The 20,872-nt window shown below is 41.2% G+C and overlaps 1 protein-coding gene across 3 annotated transcripts; it reads left to right on the forward strand.

The window, feature by feature from the left end:
* Positions 1-271: 271 nt before the first annotated feature.
* SKA1 (spindle and kinetochore associated complex subunit 1) lies at positions 272-19,473 on the forward strand. Of its 3 annotated transcripts, XM_052778704.1 has the most exons (7): positions 272-461; positions 1,366-1,469; positions 2,416-2,540; positions 3,261-3,352; positions 8,442-8,579; positions 13,423-13,592; positions 18,337-19,473. In XM_052778704.1, exons 2-7 carry the CDS (start codon positions 1,382-1,384, stop codon positions 18,483-18,485), a joined length of 762 nt encoding a protein of 253 aa, XP_052634664.1. In that variant the 5' UTR covers positions 272-461; positions 1,366-1,381; the 3' UTR covers positions 18,486-19,473. The 3 variants fall into 3 exon arrangements, with proteins under 3 accessions (XP_052634664.1, XP_052634666.1, XP_052634663.1); XM_052778706.1 differs by lacking the exons at positions 272-461; positions 18,337-19,473 and adding an exon at positions 17,834-18,234 and having other exon boundaries at positions 1,157-1,469; XM_052778703.1 differs by lacking the exon at positions 272-461 and having other exon boundaries at positions 1,158-1,469.
* Positions 19,474-20,872: the final 1,399 nt, after the last annotated feature.

Raw genomic sequence — 20,872 nt, forward strand, 5'->3', positions numbered from 1 at the left:
ATACCAGTACGAGTATGTATATGTTGAAAAGTGACTTAATTTTTTTTAGAGGGCGTTGTCTTCTCTTGAATGCCGAAATAAACTGAATTTATATAACCACTTAACAAACGCTGTGGGGTTTTTTTGTTGGGGTTTTTTTGGTGGTGCAATCCCAGTTTCTGGGGTGGGACCGGAGCGGCAGACCTCTCCCCTCAGCACCGCCCGCCCTCCAGCCCTTCCCGCCTTTCCCGCCGGGCGCATGCGCGGTGGAGGCGCCTGCGCTCTCCAACGGCCGGGCCCAGCGCGGCGGGTTTGAAGCGGCGCCGCCGCTGAGGGACGGCGGGGCCGGCCGGGGGCTTCTCCGGCGGGGAACCGCTTTCCTCCTCACCGCCCCGAGCCGGCTAGTCTCCGGTTCACCGCAGCAGGGAGCCGCTTTTCTTCCTCACCGTCCCGAGTCAGCTAGTCTCCGGTCACCGGCAGCGGTGAGAGCGGGGCGCCGGGGGGGTGAGTATTCGCGTTGGGGCAGGACGTGAGGCAAAACGGAGGGCGGGGGCTGCGGCGGGTCGTAAGGGTTTCTCCTGAGGTACGGAGGGTGTGGAAATCGGCAAATCTCTAATAACGAGTTCAGCAAGAGTGGTAGTTCGTAGTATTTTAAAACTAAAACAAAATAAAAGCTGCGTTTTCAGGGGTGAGTTAGCCACCAGAGGGAGCCGTGTGAGCGCTGTAAAGACAAGGGCTGCCAGACAGTAGTATTAAATGGAGATTTGTTACACAGCGATTGGGGAAGATGCATTTCAGCAACTTTTTTTACCAATTATTTTCTATAATAGAGTTAATAACTATATTTGCACAAGAGCAACCGATATACGATGCTACTTTTTGTGCCTCCGTACTCTGCTAGCAAGCAAGTGCATGCTTCCTTTTGTTTAATTACTGGTCTTTTTTAAAAAAGAAATCCAAACCAAAATACCTCTTTAAATATTGATCATCTGATGCCATCTCCCTGATAGAGCCTTATAGTACTACTTTATATAAACCAGATATTTCTTGCTTATTGCAGTAAATGTCCAACTCCTTTAGCAGCGAACGCCCTAGTATAATAAAGACTTACCCAGTTTCATGAGGAATCGTTGTATTGATATTACACTGCATTTAAATCCAGAGTTCAGGGAAATTGCTTTGTCTTGTCTAATGCCAGTCACTTTGTGCTGCCTCTCCTGCTTTCAGTTTAGTAAAATAGAAGGTAGTTACTACGTTTACTGCGTCATTTAAGTTCCCTTTGCTTCTTTGACAGATCAGGGTCCTTTTTAAAATTCTGCTTGTGTGCCTAGTGTTTGCAACTTAGGTCTTTCTTAAATTACTGCATTCTTTTTTATTTCCCCTCAGTGTGATAATAGAGGATATGGCATCCTCAGACCTGGAAGATTTATGCTTTCACATCAACATGAAGATTTCGACTATTAAAAAGACTCTTCAATTAAGAAACATAGGTAAAAGAAATTAAGAGTGGGTTTTGGTTTGCATGTCCTTGCAGAAAATGGGAATGCTTTCATTAGACAAGGAACGTAACGTGAAGTGGGAATCAAGTAAAATATAGACAACAACAACAAAGTGAGCAAGGATGGCAAAATGGGAGCATTATCAGGGAACTAGGTGCCAAGCAGAGAACACAGGCTAAGTGAAAGTATGTTCCTCTGAGGGATGTGAAGACTGGTGTTTCGTGTACCTTTTATTCTATATACTTGGTGGGGAAAGCTCCAGATAGGAGAAGAAAAAAATATCTTGGCAAGTACATTAAGCGAGTATGTTAAGCCTAATTACAAAAATGTGTAAAGGCATAGGTGGAGGTTTATACAGGTGTCTTGTCCTAGCATTCCAGGAGCACCTGGCTGTGATGCAAACACGCAGTGGGTAACAAACTTATTTAAACTGATGTACTGAAATTGATCTGAATGTTTTAGATTCATCTCTTATCCTTTCCTAGGCACAAATAGAGGTTACAGAGGATTATAGAAATGTTGCTTGGGAGGGTCATCTGGTCATCTAGGCTAACCTCCTGTTGGAAGAGGAACTATAACCCTAAACAGAGGGAGATCATGAAGTAGAACAGGGTGCTGCAGCCAAGCAGTTGTGAAAGCCAGGCTGCATTTAAGCCCTGTGTCCTCCACCTGCAACCTGCAGTGGTAGTGGGTACAGCTTAGCGCTTTTCAGCATCGTGTTGGAGAGGGGCCTTTATTCCTGCAGCAGCTTTGAACTCTGTTGGCTGTATGGAGTAGGAGGTTGACTGTTTGACCAGCAAATATTGCTGCTTCTCCTGGGAAGATGTGGTGGTTGGGGAGCATAGAGTTAGCAGATAATCACTGCTTGTGGAGGGAAGGGAAATGCATATGGGGTTTGTGTTGGAGGTTTTTTGGCTTAACATTCTCTCTTTGACAGGTCAAGAACCATCCCTCAAATCTATGCTCTGTAAAATAGGACATGAGATGGTTCTCTTGCATGATCTCCTGAATAAAATGGAAACTGAAGTTCAACAGCAAGAAAAACTGAAGGATTTGCTAAAAGTAATCTTTTTTTCCTGTTCATAAAATACTGAAAGATTCAAAGGAATCTTTGATAAGTGGGTAGTTGTTCTTTTCTAGATCCTCAGTGATATGTTTGGACACGTGCTTATAAGAAAACTGCGGCTTGGAACAGGCTTACTGATGGTTTATTAAGCAGCTCTCCAGCATAGTGAATATTAAAAATTCTATTTTTCAAGGTTTATACATTGAAAGCATGTCTTTATCGTAATAGATACTGTGATCTAAAGAGCAGTTCTATTTTTTACATCCTTGCAATAGCTATGAAAACTATTTAATTAGAATATTTATCTCTTGTTCCAGTGTGTGTTTGCAGTGCCTTCACGTGTTAAATTTTTTGTGAAAGTGTTGTTTGGGGAATGTAGATGAGTTTCCTGTAGTATCTCTTCATCACCACCGCCATTCCCCTGCCCAGACCTGCTAGGGTATATTGTAAAAGATTTACTTGCCCACTCAGGTTTCTCTGACACTTTGAGGGCAAGCAGAAACCAGCTTATGTTTTCACACTCTTAGCTTTGTTTTTCTGAGCTTTACTAGTTGCTCTTGGGAAATTAGGGGGTAAAGAGGTAAGATGATGGGGAGAGAGCAAAGAACTCTTAATTAAGTTAAAAATTATTTTAGCATTGCCCTAATGGTAAACTAATTTGACTTGCTTGACATAAATAGTTTCAGATTTCTGATGAAGTCTAACGTTAATTTCAGGAGCTCCAGAAGTCTGCTGAGAGAGATCAAAATGAAGCACAGCACCTCCGTGAAAACATTCCTCCCCATCTGCCTAAACCAACTCAGAGCTGGTATGTGGTCCATTAGCATGGGCGTATCGGGCTGCTCCTGGCAGTGTCCAGCTGCAGCACTGTACAGCTCTGCTCCTTTTACCGTATATTAACTGTGAACTTTTGGGAGCCAAGGTTGTTATATGTATTGATTCTGGAGTTTGCTCTTGGCTGTTCACTACCGGGCTTGTGCTAGCACCCTAACAAATCCCTCGGGTAAAACCTATAAAATACCAAGTTGTTCGGATGGAAGCTTCCAGTGGCAGGCGTGACATTATAGTAGAAAGCTAGTTCTTTGACAAATCTGAGCATTCCCTGCTTTAGAATTGCAAACACGCTGATTTGATAGCTGCAGTGTCTAAGGATTGAAGGGTGGGTTAGTGATCCAAATGCTGGGTCACTAGAACTGAAGTTCAACACTGCACTTCCAAATATAATTTAAAAAAAAATCCTCTAACTCAGTCATCTTTCTGTGGGGATTTGAATTATGATTGTGCTTATTCTCCTTTCCCTGCAGCAGCCTGGCATTTATTTTAGCTAGCAATGACATCCACCTGCCTTTGAGAAGGCTGTACTAAGCAGCTGTTCAGAATAAAGTAGCTCAAGTGAGAGAAGGAGACACAAGTATGTGAAACAGTAGCTATTATTCAGAAGGCTTCTAAGACATTATAACTGACTAGGTTTCTCAGTTCAGCTCTTTCTCTGGCCTGTTGGAATTGCTTTTTATTTTTGAGTGATGTTAGTGTATACCAGATGGGAGTCTCTTCTAGGGTCTAACATCTGGAGGTCCCAGAACTTGTTTCCAGCCTTGTAGCTTGTCAGAAGGCAATGCATTAGTCTATTTGAATTCAATGCTTCCAATATGTGCCCTGAATCTATCAGCTTTACCTGGTCTTGCTCCTAATGCCAGACAAGCCTCAGGCTGAAAACATTTCAGGCATATTCTAGCAAAGTAAAAGGTTAAGGATGTGGAAATAGGGCTACAGAAGAGAAAAATGAACTGCAATTTTAGATAGCGTGTAGCAACATTCTCATCTGTGTAGGTACTGCTTGTATTGAAACTTGGACTAGTCTTAGCTGGTAAAGAGGTGACTTGTGCAGAAGCTTTTTTCTGAATGCAACTCTTTAGACATGAACCCTCAGTTTAGGAAACAGCCTCCTAAAATGTGTCTAGAGATATCTCGTTCCTTTTCAAGTTCCATTTCAATTTAGATGTTGTATTTTATATTTTGTGTGTTTGTGTGTGAAAGAATGGAAGTTCTTCAGTTCTGCCTTCCTTTCATAACTTACTTTCTTATAGAATCATAGAATCATTTCGGTTGGAAAAGACCTTCAAGATCATCGAGTCCAACCATTAACCATGCCCCCTAAACCATGCCCTGGAGTACCCTGTCCACTCGCTTTTTGAATACCTCCAGGGATGGTGACTCAACCACTTCCCTGGGCAGCCCATTCCAATGTTTGACAACCCTCTCAGTAAAAAAATTTTTCCTAATATCTAACCTAAATCTCCCTTGCCTCAACTTGAGGCCATTTCCTCTTGTCCTATCTCCAGACACCTGACAGAAGAGACCAACGCCCACCTCACTACAACCCCCTTTCAGGTAGTTGTAGAGAGCGATAAGGTCTCCCCTCAGCCTCCTCTTTTCTAGACTGAACAACCCCAGATCCTTCAGCCGCTCCTCATAAGACTTGTGCTCAAGGCCCCTCACCAACTTGGTTGCCCTTCTCTGGACACGCTCAAGCACCTCCATGTCTTTCCTGTAGTGAGGGGCCCAAAACTGAACACAGTACTTGAGGTGCGGCCTCACCAGTGCCGAGTACAGGGGAACAACCACCTCCCTGTTCCTGCTGGCCACACTGTTCCTGATACAGGCTAGGATGGCCTTCTTGGCCACCTGGGCACACTGCTGGCTCATATTCAGCCGGCTGTCAACAGCACCCCCAGGTCTTTCTCTGCCGGGCAGCTTTCCAGCCACTTTTCCCCAAGCCTGTAGCGCTGCATGGGGTTGCTGTGACCGAAGTGCAGGACCCGGCACTTGGCCGTGTTAAACTTCATACAATTGGCCTCAGCCCATCGATCCAGCCTGTCCAGATCTCTTTGTAGAGCCTCCCTACCCTCAAGAAGATCAACCCTGCCTCCCAACTTGGTGTCGTCTGCAAACTTGCTGAGGGTGCCCTCAATCCTCTCATTCAAATCATTGATAAAGATATTAAACAGAACCAGGCCCAACACTGAGCCCTGGGGAACACCACGTGTGACCCGCCGCCAACTGGATTTCACCCCATTCACCACAACCCTCTGGGCTCGGCCACCCAGCCAGTTTTTCACCCAGTGAAGAGTGTACTTATCCAGGCCATGAGACGCCAGCTTCTCAAGGAGTATGCCATGAGAGACAGCGTCAAAGGCCTTGCTGAAGTGTAGGAAAATAACATCGACAGCCTGTCCCTCATCCACTAGGCGGGTCACCTGGTCATAGAAGGAGATCAGGTTGGTCAAGCAGGACCTGCCTTTCGTAAACCCATGCTGACTGGGCCTGATCCCCCTCTTATCCTGGACTTGCCATGTGAGTGCTTTCAAAACAAACCGTTCCATAATCTTTCCCGGTACCGAGGTCAGGCTGACAGGCCTGTAGTTTCCCGGATCCTCCCTCCGACCCTTCTTATAAATGGGAGTCACATTGGCAAGCCTCCAGTCCTCTGGGGCCTCCCCTGTTGACCAGGAACGCTGATAGATGATAGAGAGTGGCTTGGCTTAATTTAGGAAAACCCTTTGTCTTAAGTTTACGTTAGCTCCTGGAAATTGTTTAGATGAAAATGAGGCTTGTTTAGTGACTGTATCACCTCTGATATAAAAAAAGATTCTTTGGATGTTGGTTTCCCTTTCAGTCTTGTCCTGCTTTTGATCAAGAAGTTAATTGTGATAGAACTTTAGCTGGTCCTTCCCTTTCTAGCGAGAACCACACATGTAAAACTAATCAAGTATTTCTAATTTTCTGCAGATTGTGCTCTGCCGGTTTACAACTGCTGTTCTGTCAGTGTCAGTTTGTGGTGTTGGTTTTTCCTGAGGAATAATACATTATATGTTAATGCCGTTTGTCAAAGTACCCTTTCTCCTTTGTCCCCTGTTGTCACTGTGTTGTGCAGTGGAGGATCAAGCAAGTGCAAGGCAGACCGTAATTGGTTAGAATCCATGTGTATCACTGTAAATAGGTCTTCAGTCCTCTTCCTCAAACCTTCCTCCATTGACCTTCTCCATTTCCGTTCCTCTACATCCCAAAATGCTTGGGGAGCTGACTACTAGTTGTCTGTTGACTGAATATCATGAGATCAGTAATACAGAAAGCAGAGCAAGCGCTTGAACGCTGGTGAGACAGGCCTTCAGATCTCAGAAAGAATGAAAATGCCCACGCAGATGAATTGAACAATTCACAGCTTTAGTTATTGTTTCTCTCCTGTGTTCTTGGTTTTTATGTTCTTATTTACCGGAGGAATCTCACTGAAATATAAAGCAAGTGCCATGTATCTTAAGCTGTTTGTATTCCAGATTTTTATTGAGAGAGCAGTTTCTTACTACACAAAAGCCAGATATTGAATACAAGCTTCGGTTCTTTCTTTTTATCGTCCAGGTCAGCAGTGAGCTATATGTGTACCATACTTGCACAGGCAAGGTAGTGGGTGGGAACCCAAAGCAGAAGTACCTGGGGGTGGGGAATCGTCTAGAAAAGATAAGAGGCTTGTTGCAGTGAGGAGGATGGCAGGAGACTGGAGTGTTTGGGAGGAGTGAAGTTTTAAGATGCAAACTTGCCTCTCTCAGTCCTTGTGTTCATCCTTCTATTCCAAAGCCACCTCCAACACCACCAAAAATCCCCACCCTTCCCTTTCCCTCGTCCTTGCTGACATTCCCTGCCACTAGTGCTAGCACCAGGGTGCCAGGATTCGTTTTGTGCAGGGCCTCACCTTGTTTTTCAGATGTTTACATCTGAATTAGTTTAACTGTTGGTGTCCTGGATTTCAGAAGGGCTCTGCATTGTGGCATGGCACGGAGCAGAGCTTCCCCTGTCACTGTGTCAGGGACAGGACAGGTTGGGAGTCCAGCAGGTGGCACTCGCTGTCCCCTGCACTGCAGTCCTCTTCCCTGGGAAATGGTACACGGGCTTTGGGGGTGTCACATCAAGTGACACATCAAATCCCGGCCCTCAGGTCAACTGAGATGAGGCACTGCTGTGCTGTTTGCTGACCATAGGGCTCCACGTCAAACAAAGATCCCTACTTTGATCTAACCTTCCCACAAGAAGAGGATCAGTTCTTTGTGACAGGTCAGCTCAGTACTGCTGTAGTTATTTCTGTTGCGCATCTCAGCCCAATAATGTCCTTGTATTCAGATGACAGTGAATTTGGCCAAATGCATCCTCTTTGCTGTCTTCCTACCGATGAGTAGGAGAGCAGCTAGGTGGATGGCTGGCAAATAACTCTGTGTTTGAGGCTTTAAGCTGAGGGTTTGGAGGAAGGGTGAATTTATAAAAATAATGCTCTAATAATCACTCAAAGCAGGAAATTTCTTGGCTTTTGGGATCTTGCCTAAAAAAAAATATATATATATATATATATATATATATATATAAAAAAAAAATCCCAGCCTGCTGGATGGTGTTGAATTTCTTTGCTTCAAAAGATTAATGGATGAGTCAGGCTTCCCAAGATTTGAACTTGTTTCAAAGAGCTGTGAAGTATTTCAAATCTGCCTGTTAGGCTGCAGCTCTGTGCTGTGGTTCATCTGATAAAAAGCAAGGCCTCATGTTCTGTGAAATGTAATGGTACATTGAATTCTTAACTGCTCTGTGCTGCATTTGGACTGCTTCCAATTCACCTGCTAGCAGCCTCTCTAGCAGAGAAATGAAGAGCTATAATGAAGTCAGCTAAAGTATGCAATTTGAAACAGAGTAGGATTTTTTTTATTTTTCTTTCAGGAAAGATCATGAATTGTGTTCATCCAGCCTAACAGATGGGTTGGAACTTAGGTCTGTGAGTAAGCAGACTTGATAATATAATGGTATTCTCCTTACTACTTATCTGCTATTTATACACTTAATATTCATTCATTTTACAGCATCACTGGGCCAACTGTGAAATGTGAAGAACAAACAAAAGTTGTAGAACCTGAACGTGCAAAGAAACTTACAAAAGAGCCAAGACTTATTAAAGAATCACCCTTAATAACTGCAGAAGAATTTGAAAGTGTTCCTGCGTAAGTAAGCACAGCTTTTCTTAGACCCTGGCATGCCAATTTGTGTGGCAAATGTAGGTTTGGGAAAGTAAGCACTTGCAGAACTGAGACTGACAGAGATGTTTTGAAGTTTTAAATGTTCCACAGGATGAAACATCATGATGATAGCTCCAAATAGTTTATATGCAATACTGGCAAACTTGAAAATGAAATTAATAGAGCTAATTAGGTTCTTTTTTTATGTATATGTTGGGAAGATCAGAACTAATCAGTTAAAACCCAAACCTCTTATCTCGAAAGTCGCTTTCATTGTATGAACAGAAATATATTAGCTAATAGATGGGTTCTGTTCTTGTTTTGAGAACTGACATTTTAAAAAAAAAAAAAAAGAGCCATCATCTCATAACATGAAAGGTATGGTTACACTTAAAAGGAAAAATAATGATAAATGTTCTTTTTATTTGACCTATTGGTTTCTGAAAACTTCAAGTCTTGATTTATTAATCTGTTTTGAAACAGGAAAAGAAATCAGACTTATTAAAAGCAAAAAACACCTCCCACTGAAATATACCAAATTTCTGGAGTAGAAAGCTGTGGGTTTTTTCCCCTACCATCAGAACCTGATTAATAGATATCCTTGTCTGAGGTCTGTCATGTAGGAATAACTCTTCTTAAATGGCATTTTGGGGACAAGGACAAATATTTCTGCAAAAAGGAGAAAATTCTCCTGATGCCTAGGGCTACATTGTTATCTAGACTCTAGATTCAGTGTGTTCCCTGTCAACACTTGTTTCAGTAAGGATTTTTTTTTTTTGAGTCTGTGTTTTTCTTGAGGTTTTCAAATCATCTTTCCTATAGTTTTCAGAATTTTCAGGTAAGCAATGTCCATTTTCTTCCACCAAATTGCTTAATCCAAAAAATGAAGGAGCCTGAATGTCGAGCTCATGATAAAGGACTCTTTTGGTTACTTCTTAAAAGTGCATGCACCTGATATTTTTATTCTGTAGATCATCTCTAGTATTTGGTGGGTTTAATCCCTTAGGTACTTCTCTCCTGATAAAATTTTGGAAAGGTAAAGCTGGAGCGTGGGAATTTTTGGTTTTTATCTCTGCTAAGGCCAGATAAACCATTCCAGCCAAATGTTGTTTTAACCTCCAGTTAAAACTATGGTCTTCCCTGGTAGCCCCTTAAAGTGGAAAGTTTTCGACTGCTGTTCGTGGGTGGGAGAATGGGGACAGAGGCCAGCTGGATCCTCTTATATTCATCGCTGATTTATAGAAAGGTTGCATCTTAGACTGTGCTTGTGGGGCTATAGAACTATTTTTATTGAGATGGGAAAGGCATGTTTGTTCTGTGGAGGAAGATTTACATGAATTTAAATAGATCTATTAATCTACCAGGTTTTTTGACTCTTGCCTGGCAGTATTATAATACAAGATCAGGGGAGTCCGCTAAGCTTTCAATTTCACATACTGTTTAATCAAATCTAAGCAGCAAATGTTTGTGACCCAAATTTTCTCACACTTGACATACTCTCTTAGAATAATGAGGATTACGTTCATATCCCAGTTCTCCAGGTCAGCACTGGTTCTCATGCAGGATCTCTTTATACCTGCTGGCAATAGTAACAAGGGATACTACTGCATTTTTATGCAGCTCTGGTCCTGCAGCCGCGTGGCTGTGCTAGTACAGGACTGTGCCTATGCTAAGCCTGTTTGAGGGACTTTATAAAGCGCAACTGCATACGCATCACACATGTGTCTAAATCCCATACCAGCTGGGTATCATGGGTTTTGCATCTGCCAAAAGTCTCATTCCTCTCTCCCTTCCTACCACAGCTGTGGCAGGCTGTAACTGAAAAATCTAGGTGGTTTTGACCCCCTTTGTGCTGAAAGTGAAAGAGAATCTATCCCTAACATCATTAGGGCACTGAAAGGGATATACAGTCTTCAGTGACTTCATATTCTTACAACTCTGCAGCAGGTATTTAACAAAGGTACAAGCTGTTTTAAGGTGTAGATATGGAGTGCCTTGATCAAATAGAATACTCTTGCACAGTAAGAAACTTGCAAATTATCTGAGCCTTCAAATCTGTTGCAGAAAGACACTTTCTGGAGGAATAAAAAGGAAATTGCACAGTAGATGTCTCAGTTAACTTTGAATTCAAGGCAAAGGAAAATGCTTGCTTTATTCTGTCTCTAAAATTCTTACCGCTTAAGATATTTTTAGAACCTGCACATTCATTATAACTCTAAAGTCTCAGAAGATGGTAACTGGGGGGAATATATGTTTCTTTTAGGCTAAGCATTTTTGAGAGAGCAGGATTGGCCATTAGGAGATTTATCTCTTTTCCAGTGGTATATATGTGCTGTATTGATGCTGTTATTTTTCTTTGAAGACCACAGCACTGTGCTTTGGTTTTTGTACCTATGGAAAAAAATGTTTTGAAAAGGGCTTCTGTGGATTAAAAAAGAAATTGGGTCATTCTTTTTAAAAAAAAAAACAAAACAAGTTGAATGGTTTTGCTGTTGGTGTAGTGAAGAAGATTTTAAAGTTTATTTTAAATCTAAATTAAATGGATGAATTTGGAACTTCTCAAATTTGTATTTTTATATTAGTGTATGTATGGATTGAAATAAATGTGAGCATTTATGGGTTTGCTAGCCATGGCTGGATAGAAATATGAGAAGCCTGTGGAACAGCTGGAGTTTTTATGATCCTTACAGTTATGTACAGAAGAAAAATTCCAGTTGCTTTTGACAGAATTTAGTTTCAGATTAAGGCGCCTACATTTCAGTGTCTGTGACACGGGTGTCTCCACACTCAGTGAGTGCCCCCACTCCCACTCTTGTCGCCGAATGTCTAGTCAGTACAATCGGCGAAACCAGAAAATGGCTTGTCTGCCTAGCTGCTAATGGCGTGTTTCCGTTGCCTGAGCAGAGCTGTCTGGTGCCATTGCAGATGCTTTAGCATGTACTGCCAGATCTCTAGTTACTGAATTTTCTGTAAACCCCAGCACATCTGCTGGCCCCCTGCGAGCACCTTGGATGCCTGAGGGCCTCTCAAAGACCACTCAGTTCTTAGGTTTAGGCAACCAAATCTTGCTTCTCTGTTTCTGCTTCAGGATGAGCTGAGGTGTTCTGTTGGCTTAATTAAGTATATTCACTGTATGGCTATTGATAGCAGGAGCACAGGAACTTAAATACAGGTATTTTATACCTCTGGCCTTAATCTTCATAGCTCTGCACATTCCCCTGTGACTTTATAAATAGGCTAAGGGATGCAGATAGAGCAATAAATAGCGGTTAATGTATACAGGCAAAGCCCTTCTGTGGTTATAGCCTGTGTTACTTGTTTATGCTGAGCATGACTGCGTTTCAGGGGTGGTAGTGCTGCTTTTATTTGAAAAGATGTTATGTGTGCCAAGTAGAGCGTTTTTATAAAAATGGCTGCGCTCCAACTTTTAATCTGGATTAATCAAAGTATCAATAACACTGGAAACAGGCTGCAAATAACTCAGTGGCAATTCAGTCTGACACTAGAGCGATTGCTTTGAATTCAGGAGTTTTTACACACCCTGTGCAGACCTGTGTCCCCGGCAGAGACTGGCTATTTTTAAAATCTACAGCAAACACTTATTTGTAGTTGGCAATTGTAGAATGCCTGCCCGCATTCTGGTTTGGAATATTGAGTTTATAATTGATTAGCTACTTGTGCTTTAAATTCTTTGTATGTTTTCCAAATATTGAGTCTTTTCATTCAGGTTAAAATGAGGGAAGAATTTGCTGTTCATTGATCTTCTTAGTCTTATTGTCCTACGGCTTTTAGCCGCCTGATGTACTGACCTTAATAACCCCATTCATTCTTAAAATGTATTGTAACACTTTTCTGAATTCCAGGCATCTGCAAACTGATACTGAACCAAACACAAACAGCCAAGTTTGGTTTGTTGTAGTGACTAAATGGTGACCACAGGATAATTCAAGTTGCAAGGTTGCCCTGGCTTTTACTGCAGTGTCTTCTGGGCTTTTGTTTTGTATTTAGCTTACTGCTTGTCATATGGGTTTCAGATTTCGTTTTTATACAATGGCTTCTCAGTTTGTAGCATGTTTCCTTTTCCTTGAATACATGCCTTTACATCTATAAATACTAAATAGCCTTACTTGCAAATATTCCAGTGTTCTAATATTTCCACATCACTTTGTTTTTATCTTCTGTGCTTCCTGTACCTCTAGGCTGTTATCAACAGATCTTACTATTTTAGTACTAGTTTTATGAAATGCTCTAAAAGTTCAGAAGTGGATGTTGGTAGTGCAGAACTGTGTCTGTATAGCTTAGTAGGCTGCACAAAAAATATAGAAAACAACACAAAACTGCTATTTCTTCAAAAAACCCAAAGGAATGGCTGTAAGATCAAACACAGGTGATTTATGATTATAATATGAACCAAATTGCACTCTTAGGCAGCAACATTTAATTTCAGTTTTGGCTCGTGCTGTTTTCTCCAAAGTTGCTTGATTTTTCTGCGTTTGTAGTTTTTAAGTGCTAAGCTATGAAAGCAACCTTTATTCCATTTTGAAAGGCTCCTTACAGCTTAAGCACTGGATATTTTTTACTTCTTAATTTAGCTTTCTAATGTTTCATCTTTCTGGTTTAAGTTTTATCATGACTTTTTTACCTTCAAGATTACTGAACAATCAAGGAAATGAACAAAATTAACTACTACATTTATTCATTAACACAAAGCAGAAGAAACTGCCTCTAACTAGGAATAGCATGTTCAATTAAGGATGATGAAAGAGAAAAATAAACACGGAACTTTGTTTGTGACTTTCTGGTTACTGATTTTTATTTTTATTTGTAGGTATATGAAAGGCCGCTTAACATATGATCAGATTAATGCAGTTGTTCAAGAGGTGAACAAGGCTGTGGTGGGCAAGTACAAGATCTTGCATCAGCCTTTGAAATCTATGAATGCAGCAGTCAGAAATCTCTACCACAGGTTCCTGGAAGAAGAAACTAAGGATACAAAAGGTATTTTTTTTTTTTTTTCCTTTGCTAGTGCCAAACTCGTAACACTGGGATATTGCAGCACAAGTATAAACGTACTGGACAAAATATTGAATGACTCATGACAGCATGTGCTTTTCACATTGTAGTGTATCTTACAGTATCTTATTCTCAGGAAATAGTCCATCCAGGCACTCTGGTAGTTGGTGGAATGGCCTAACCTGTGGGAGTGTTTCAAACTATCAGACCTGAAAAATTTTAGAAAACCTGCTATTGCTTATTCTCAGATGCAGAACAGGAAAAAAAAAAAACAAACCTGTAGACTTAACAGGGCTTTCCCTCCCTTCCCAGCATGGGGTGCCACAATGTAAATCAGATTTGGCCCTGAAGAATTCCTATCCACCGTGGGGGACGAACAACACTTCGACCGTCTGGAGCAATGGAAGTTCTGGTTCTCCCTTGATATAAGGGGAGGAGAACAGAAATTAGATTCATCTCCAGATCAGATTCTAGGCCATAAAGAATATAAATTTCTTATTACTATACAGAACTGGGGAGTCAGTATAAAATCGTGTCACCTCTTCCGGATAGTCACATAGTGTAGCAACAAGGGTTATTGTTTTGACTGAAGAGTTTTCCCATAACTCATTTGGTTACTTTTTGTATGTTTTCACTGAAAACATGTCATGTTCATGGTGTGTTGTAGCAAAACCTTTGACTGCACAAAGGTTTGATTTGGAATCACTACAAGTTCTGGAAACTCTCAGTTTGATAACCAAACTGCATGAACTGCATTTTCAGTTTTTAAGCTAGAATAGACATGAACTATTAAAAATTTGTTCTCAAGTTGGGAAATCTGGGTAATCAGTCATGCTGCAGTGACTTTGTGGAAGAGACAGGGCTGTCTGATAACCTTACGTTTTCTCCTCCTAAAAGCATAGAGGGAGCAAAAATGCACCAAAATGTCTGTCTCAATTTAAAAGCAAGTCGTACTTACAGGTTAGTTTTTCCAAAGATATGTGGCACAGTAAATCTCTAATATTAAAATCTCCTTTTTGACATTCCTTTCCTTTTGAGAACAAGTATGTAATTATTCCTGGAGGGGTGTACTGCACATATCAAGCTTGGTGATGTCCTTAGAATGCCCTCGTGTTTCCAAGTTCAGACATAAAGTGCGGAGCAAACTCTCTTCTGTCTCACAGAAAGAGAGCTCTTTTTCTGACAACACCTCGGCGCCCGCCTCTTGATTTTTGCCCTGGACAGAATGCAAGAACATTCTGCCCTAAGAGCATTCTCTGGCTACTCAGGAATCACCTTATGACAAACGACGACTTTTTCTTCCTTCCTTTGGATTTGTCACTGATCAAGACTCTCTCAATATTTATGGTATGGTGATAACATCACTAACTTCTAGATTCTAAATGCATCTCTTCTGTAGGGAAGGAATTCTGATATGATGAACATGCCTAGCACTTTATTTTGAGACTTAAAGGATAAACATGTCATATGAAAGTCAGTGTTGTAAAGGACTTTAATAAAAGCATGCTAAAGGCATGCAGCTAGACTACTTCACATGTCTGGCTTCTGATGTGGGCCTGGATAGTTGTGGGGGTTTTTTTTCTAGACAAGTTCTGCTTCAGTCTAACAATGGCTCGTATTAATCTGGGATTTCTTAAAATACTTGCTTCATAATTTTTAACTTGCAGTATCTTTTTGGTTTAACTGTTATTGTCCTCAGGGTGATAGTAAGGAGTTTGAGCCCATGGCTATAGAGGAGAGGGTAAACACCAGAAAGGCCTTCCTGGGCCTGGAATGCTGCTTAGTCTCTCTGCACCATGATCCACAGCAGCCTCAGCTGCAATGAAGGAGCTGCTCTAGCAACTTGAGAAAGCTACAAGTAGTCAGAGATAATTTTCTACCAGAAAGTATTTTTTTTTAAGTCTGAAAAATTGACGCTTTTAATTTCTTCAAGTACCTGAGAGACAGTCTTTGTTTTCTTGTTTATGCTGGAAAGTTCAGTTAGGAAACTAGGACATTCAGCACCTGAGTGTGTGTGTGTGTGTGTGTCTGTGGTAGGTTTTTTTGTTTTGTTTTTGTTTGCTGTGACTAATCATCTAGGAAGTCTAGAGAAAAAGTCTGGCAGGCTGTCAGACAGTTCTTATCTGGCCAGCACAAAATGATTAAATGTCTTTATCCATTACATTTTTCAGGATGAGGTTGTGCATTCATTGATTTGTTTGCTTAAATTTCTACTGTGAGTGTCTCTCTACTTAGGATTCCCACAGTTTCTCAGCCTGGGCTGATTGCCAACTGACCTCTTCCTCTTATTTCAAGATGAGAAAAGATGCTGCCTGGTTTATCAGGGTAGCCTTCCAGCCAGTAGGGTGATTCATTTAGTTTAGCTAGTTATTTAGTGCGTGGACCTACTGTTTCCAACCAAACCACCACCCTTTATCCACTTCTGGTTTATTCATAAAAAAGATCCTGCTATGCTGAATGTTGCTGCCCTGAATTCTGGGCAAACATAAGAAGAAATCATATTCTGCTCAGATTCAGGACATTTTGATGCTCCCCCAGATATAATAGACTGCAAAACTGGTATGTGGATTATCCCTGGATTCCTAACACCATTTAGGTGTATTGCCCTATTACTGGAAATTGCAAATGGTCTCTATGCAACTGTAGTTATGTTTTAAGCAGTTACGCAGGTTTTTTTCTTTTCCTAGTAAACAAACTTTCCACTTCTCATCTGTATGCAAATTTGGCAGTGTTGCAATCTCTGTTGAGATTCCAGTATAGTTCCCATCTGGGGGAAGACCTCCAGCTTTTGACAGTCATTGTCTCTGGAAGATTCTGCTTCCTATTAGACATTGGTGTCACCAACTCTTAAAATGGCCCAGTCTGTGAGAAAACACGATCTGTTATTCTTCAGCTCTGGCTAAGCAATATTTTAGGGAACACTGCGCTTATAAACAGCACTCTGGGACCTTAGTTCTAATGGCCGTCACAACCTTGGATGCTACTTCAGAGTGCAGTGTGTGTCCTGTTAGATCACTCGTAAAATAAAATTTAAAGTTGAAATGTTTACATAAAAACACAGATTTGCCTGTGTAAAGCTACATTGTACTTGTTTTTATATAAAGCTACATTGTACTTGTTTTTATATAAACAAATAAAAGCTTTCCTGGCAGCTTTGGCTTTCCAGCTATGGTCAGCTACTTTCTCCTCAGTTAAACTGGAAGGACTCTCCAATAACTTAATAGAAAGAAGAGGTGCTCCATCTCATCTAAGATGATGCTGCCTCTGCCTTACTTTAAGGGTAAAAGGAGGAGGGAGAATGCTGTCCTCTTTTTCCAAGCTAGAACACCCCTAGCCTTGCGACTTCTTTCTCATAAGACTTGGAAGCATGGTACTACAGAAGAGTATGTTATTTCCTTCTACTTCCTCTCCTTAAAGATAATTGGACATTTCTTTCTTATACCTTAATTAGCATGTTCCTGGTTTCAGATTGCTTTTCTTTCTTACAGTTTTGTGAAGATGCATGGTTAAAACCTTATGCCTTGTTACAGGAAGTATTAAATGTACAGTCATTTTACTAGATTTATAATTATATCCTATCTGAGCAGTGTATAAAGACTGAATATGAAATTGCAGCTAGTGAATATAGCTATGGAGTGCTTAGAATAACTCCTTCCTTCCTTCCTCGTGTCTACTATTAGCTTGTGGGGATTTTCTCTTGGGGTTCTGTTGCAGGCATTTTTAAATGCTTTAACTCCAGTCAAGGCCTTGGTTTCTTACAAGCACTTGATAATGAGAATTTCCTTTTAGAAGTAGTTAATCAGCTACAAGGAGGGATGGGCTGCCAGCTCTGATGCAGGACCTTCCTATGCCATTTTCTTAGAGAGACACAGGGAGGAAGCCTTTCCATGTGGTTAGTCTTTTTCTTGCATTTTCTTAATTAACAAAGAATTATTCTTTTCCAAATCTGATGGAAGTCAAGGGAATGGTGGGCTGCATAGCTCTGATGTATGCAGGGCTCCGTCCTTTTATTTGCAAAGGGCCAATTCCAGAACGTGAGTGCCTGCTGAGAGAACATCATCAGGCCACAGCTTATTTCAGACATTGCAAAGCAATTACTTGGGATTCAAATTATGCTGCTACTCAACTGTGTTCCATGATTGAAACACTGAAGCGTGATGCCTTTCTCTGTAAAGCTATGCTATGATCTTTAAGCAGACCCTGAGCATCTCTTTGGTTTTGCTCAGGTCGGTGCTTTGGATGTCACTAAATGCAGAACACCTATGGGCAAGGCCTCAAAAAGAAGTTTACTGTTAGGCATCAAGGCTCTTCAAGGTGTGCTGTCAGTTGACTTTCTACTATCCACATCGTCTGGCACATCTGTGGAACGTTTCATGTCTGGCCTTGGGTGGTGTTTGGGATGCTACAGACTTTACACCCTGATAGAGGAGCACGGATGGTTTGAGAGATGTTAGTAGATATAGCTGGCAACAGGCGGAACTCGCTGAATGGGGCCTGTGGATGATGCAGGGTGGTTGAACTTAATGGGAATGTTGGTAATTCTTCTTTCTGGTGACAAATCTGGAAAGCAGAACAAATTGTGAGATAGTGTGAGGCTGTCCTACTGCTGTTTGTATTTTTTCATCAGTGTGTGGAATGGTTAAGAGGAGGTTGTATTATTACTTGTGAAATGTTAAGTGTATCCTATAACATAGTCATTTCTATAGCAAAGTCATTATTTGTTTTCCAGGTGAATTTTTTATTGTGGAGGCTGATATCAAAGAGTTCACTCAACTGAAAGTGGATAAGCGCTTCCATAGCATCCTCAATATCCTGCGCCACTGCCAGAGAGTGAGAGAAGTTCGTGGCTCAAGACTTGTCCGCTATGTCATCTGCTAATGAGCTTTCCACATTCTGCTTACCCAAGATATGGAAAGCAGAAGTATTTTGAGATGCAGAGAGAGATTCTATGTGTGGGCATTCCTATCCAGCTCTCTTACTTTCTAAAAGGCAGTAGTGAGGACCAAGAAGTGTCTTTCAGACTTCTATCCTAAATTAGGAGTGGCAATATCAAATGGCCTTGAAGTATTTGAGTTTTGTTTTGAAAACTTGAGAGTCTTTTGGAAAATTACAGATGTAAACCAGATAGGCAATTGGTGCACCTGTGGTCACAGGTGGTTTTAATCACATTTTCAGGTCAGCACTTGAAAGTTACATTCTCTGCATGTTAATAATGTTCCTTTTGTGTTCATGAGTTGGAGACTGTTTAAGACTCTGTAGCTACTCAAAGGAAGCATTTGATTTTTTTTTTTTTTTTAATCCCTCAAACCAATTTCCAGATTTCCTTTTTTTAATCTTTTTCTTCTTATCCTAATTGTATGTTTTGGAGTTTCCTGCATCGCTTGAACAGGAAAGATCTGAGGTGGTTTAAACATTTCCAGACTGATGACCGGTAGTTCTGTTAGCCATGTGGTTTTCATACTTCATCATGCAGCCAGATTTTTCCCTCAGACCAACCCATTAGACTGATGCAGTAGAGCAGTGGGGTTTTTTTAAGTGAAAATGTTGTCTTTTTCTTTGAAAATACTGGTCAAACTCATCACAGTTTTTATTATAGAAGGTTGCTTTCAAATGACCTATTAGTGTAGTAAGTTCCAGAGTAGAATTATTGTGATAAATGTCAACTCTGCAAGTAATCAAAACTGTTTTGATAAGGAAAGCTATGGTCCTTTTCTTCCATGAGCCTATACCTGCTGTTATCCTAACATCTAATCTAAAATACCTCCTCTTGTACCCTGTCAGTGTTAAGATGACAATTTAATGAGCAAAAGACCCTGAATGAACATTGAACTTTCTCAATAAAGAGATCCTGGTGAGTGCTATATAATCTTAGATTCCCATTTTTTGTGTGTGTGGTGGTTGGTTTTTTGGGTTTTTTTGGTCTTTTGCGCTGGGATGTTGAGATCCAAGCTGAGGTCCCTACTCTGTATCATATTGGAATATATTCCATGTTCAGATAAACACACAGCATAAGAGGATGTGCAAAATCAGTTTTCATAGGTGTCAGTTGAGTCCATCTAGTTTTGGCAAAGCTTATTTTATATTAAATAAAGTGTAGAGGTTAGGGTCCATGGATCATCAGGTCCTTCTTTTTGCTGTTGTGTTGGCAAGGGGGGGGCTTCGTTTTGCCCAGCTTCATGTACTGTTTAAGAGTCTTTCAAGATTCAGGACTTGCAACCCTCTATTTAATAAAAAGAAATCTCCTCATAAAGCAGTTGCACGGGCTTGCCCTTCATTTCATGTTTGGTTTTGACATTTCCAGGTGACTGGCTCCAGACTGTCCAGCAGCCTAACTTCTGTTTTCATCTGCTTTCCTCTGATCATCTGACTCATCAGCTCTCCAGCCTGCACCAGGAGGAGATCCTGTTGCATGGGTGTCCCTAGAGGGAAGTTGGTCTGTTGGACATGGGGCTATTTCAGTATTTACAGCATGTTGACTTTTCTTTCTCTGCAATTTACTTTGTGATTATATGGCTTTAACTTTAAAAGTGTGGGGAAGAAGCAAAAAGAGCCCCAAATGGACTCAGAAGAACCATGTCCAAGTGAACACTTTGTTGTAAGGAGAGGTCCAAGTATATGGGACAGTTGTGGCAGGCTTAAAATGGAACTTGTTGATGGGCAAACAAGACTGAGAGACAGGTGTCTAATGTTTCAATTACCATTATAATTGAGGAAAGATGAGAAACCCTTTCTTAACGATTGTTTCAAAGTCGCTGTTCTCAAAATGTTTGATCGCTCACTGTTCAGATAAGCAGGGCTTTGGATTGTCAAAGCTCTATGGTACCTGTGTAGCCCTAGGGACAGGAAACATGCAGCTGCAGCAGCTCTGTGGGACCTTCTGGCCCAGCACAGGGTCTGCACTAGCAGATTGAAAGGCTGGAGTAGAGCGAGAGCAACAGAAATCAGCAAGCTTGCAGCAACTGTGCCCTCTGACAGCTGGTGTAATTGCAGACTGTAGTCAAAGACTAACCTGTGCTTCTAAAATGGCCGAGCTTTGCTTGTGCCAGCATGCAATGTGATTGTGTTCACCACAACCCGATAGCTGCTTGTTGCCAACAGGGTGGGGGTTTTTTTAACTTAGGTTGAGGCTGGGATCCTAGAGGTTGCCTTCTGCTAGATATTAAAAAACAGAACTTGGTAGTATACAACATAACCTTCGTTTTGGCTGTTCACGGTAATGTCCTGATAGTCTCGTCAAAAGTTTTTTTTTTTTCCTTTTCAGGTAT

Source organism: Harpia harpyja, chromosome Z, assembly GCF_026419915.1.
Source record: "Harpia harpyja isolate bHarHar1 chromosome Z, bHarHar1 primary haplotype, whole genome shotgun sequence".
NCBI lineage: Eukaryota > Metazoa > Chordata > Aves > Accipitriformes > Accipitridae > Harpia > Harpia harpyja.

Bases quoted from the DNA above. Each gene is read 5' to 3' on its own strand.
- SKA1 (XM_052778704.1), top strand. From the start codon at position 1,382: ATGGCATCCTCAGACCTGGAAGATTTATGCTTTCACATCAACATGAAG. The intron at 1,470-2,415 runs GTAAAAGAAATT...TCTCTTTGACAG, and splicing joins TCTTCAATTAAGAAACATAG to GTCAAGAACCATCCCTCAAA. The intron at 2,541-3,260 runs GTAATCTTTTTT...CGTTAATTTCAG, and splicing joins AACTGAAGGATTTGCTAAAA to GAGCTCCAGAAGTCTGCTGA.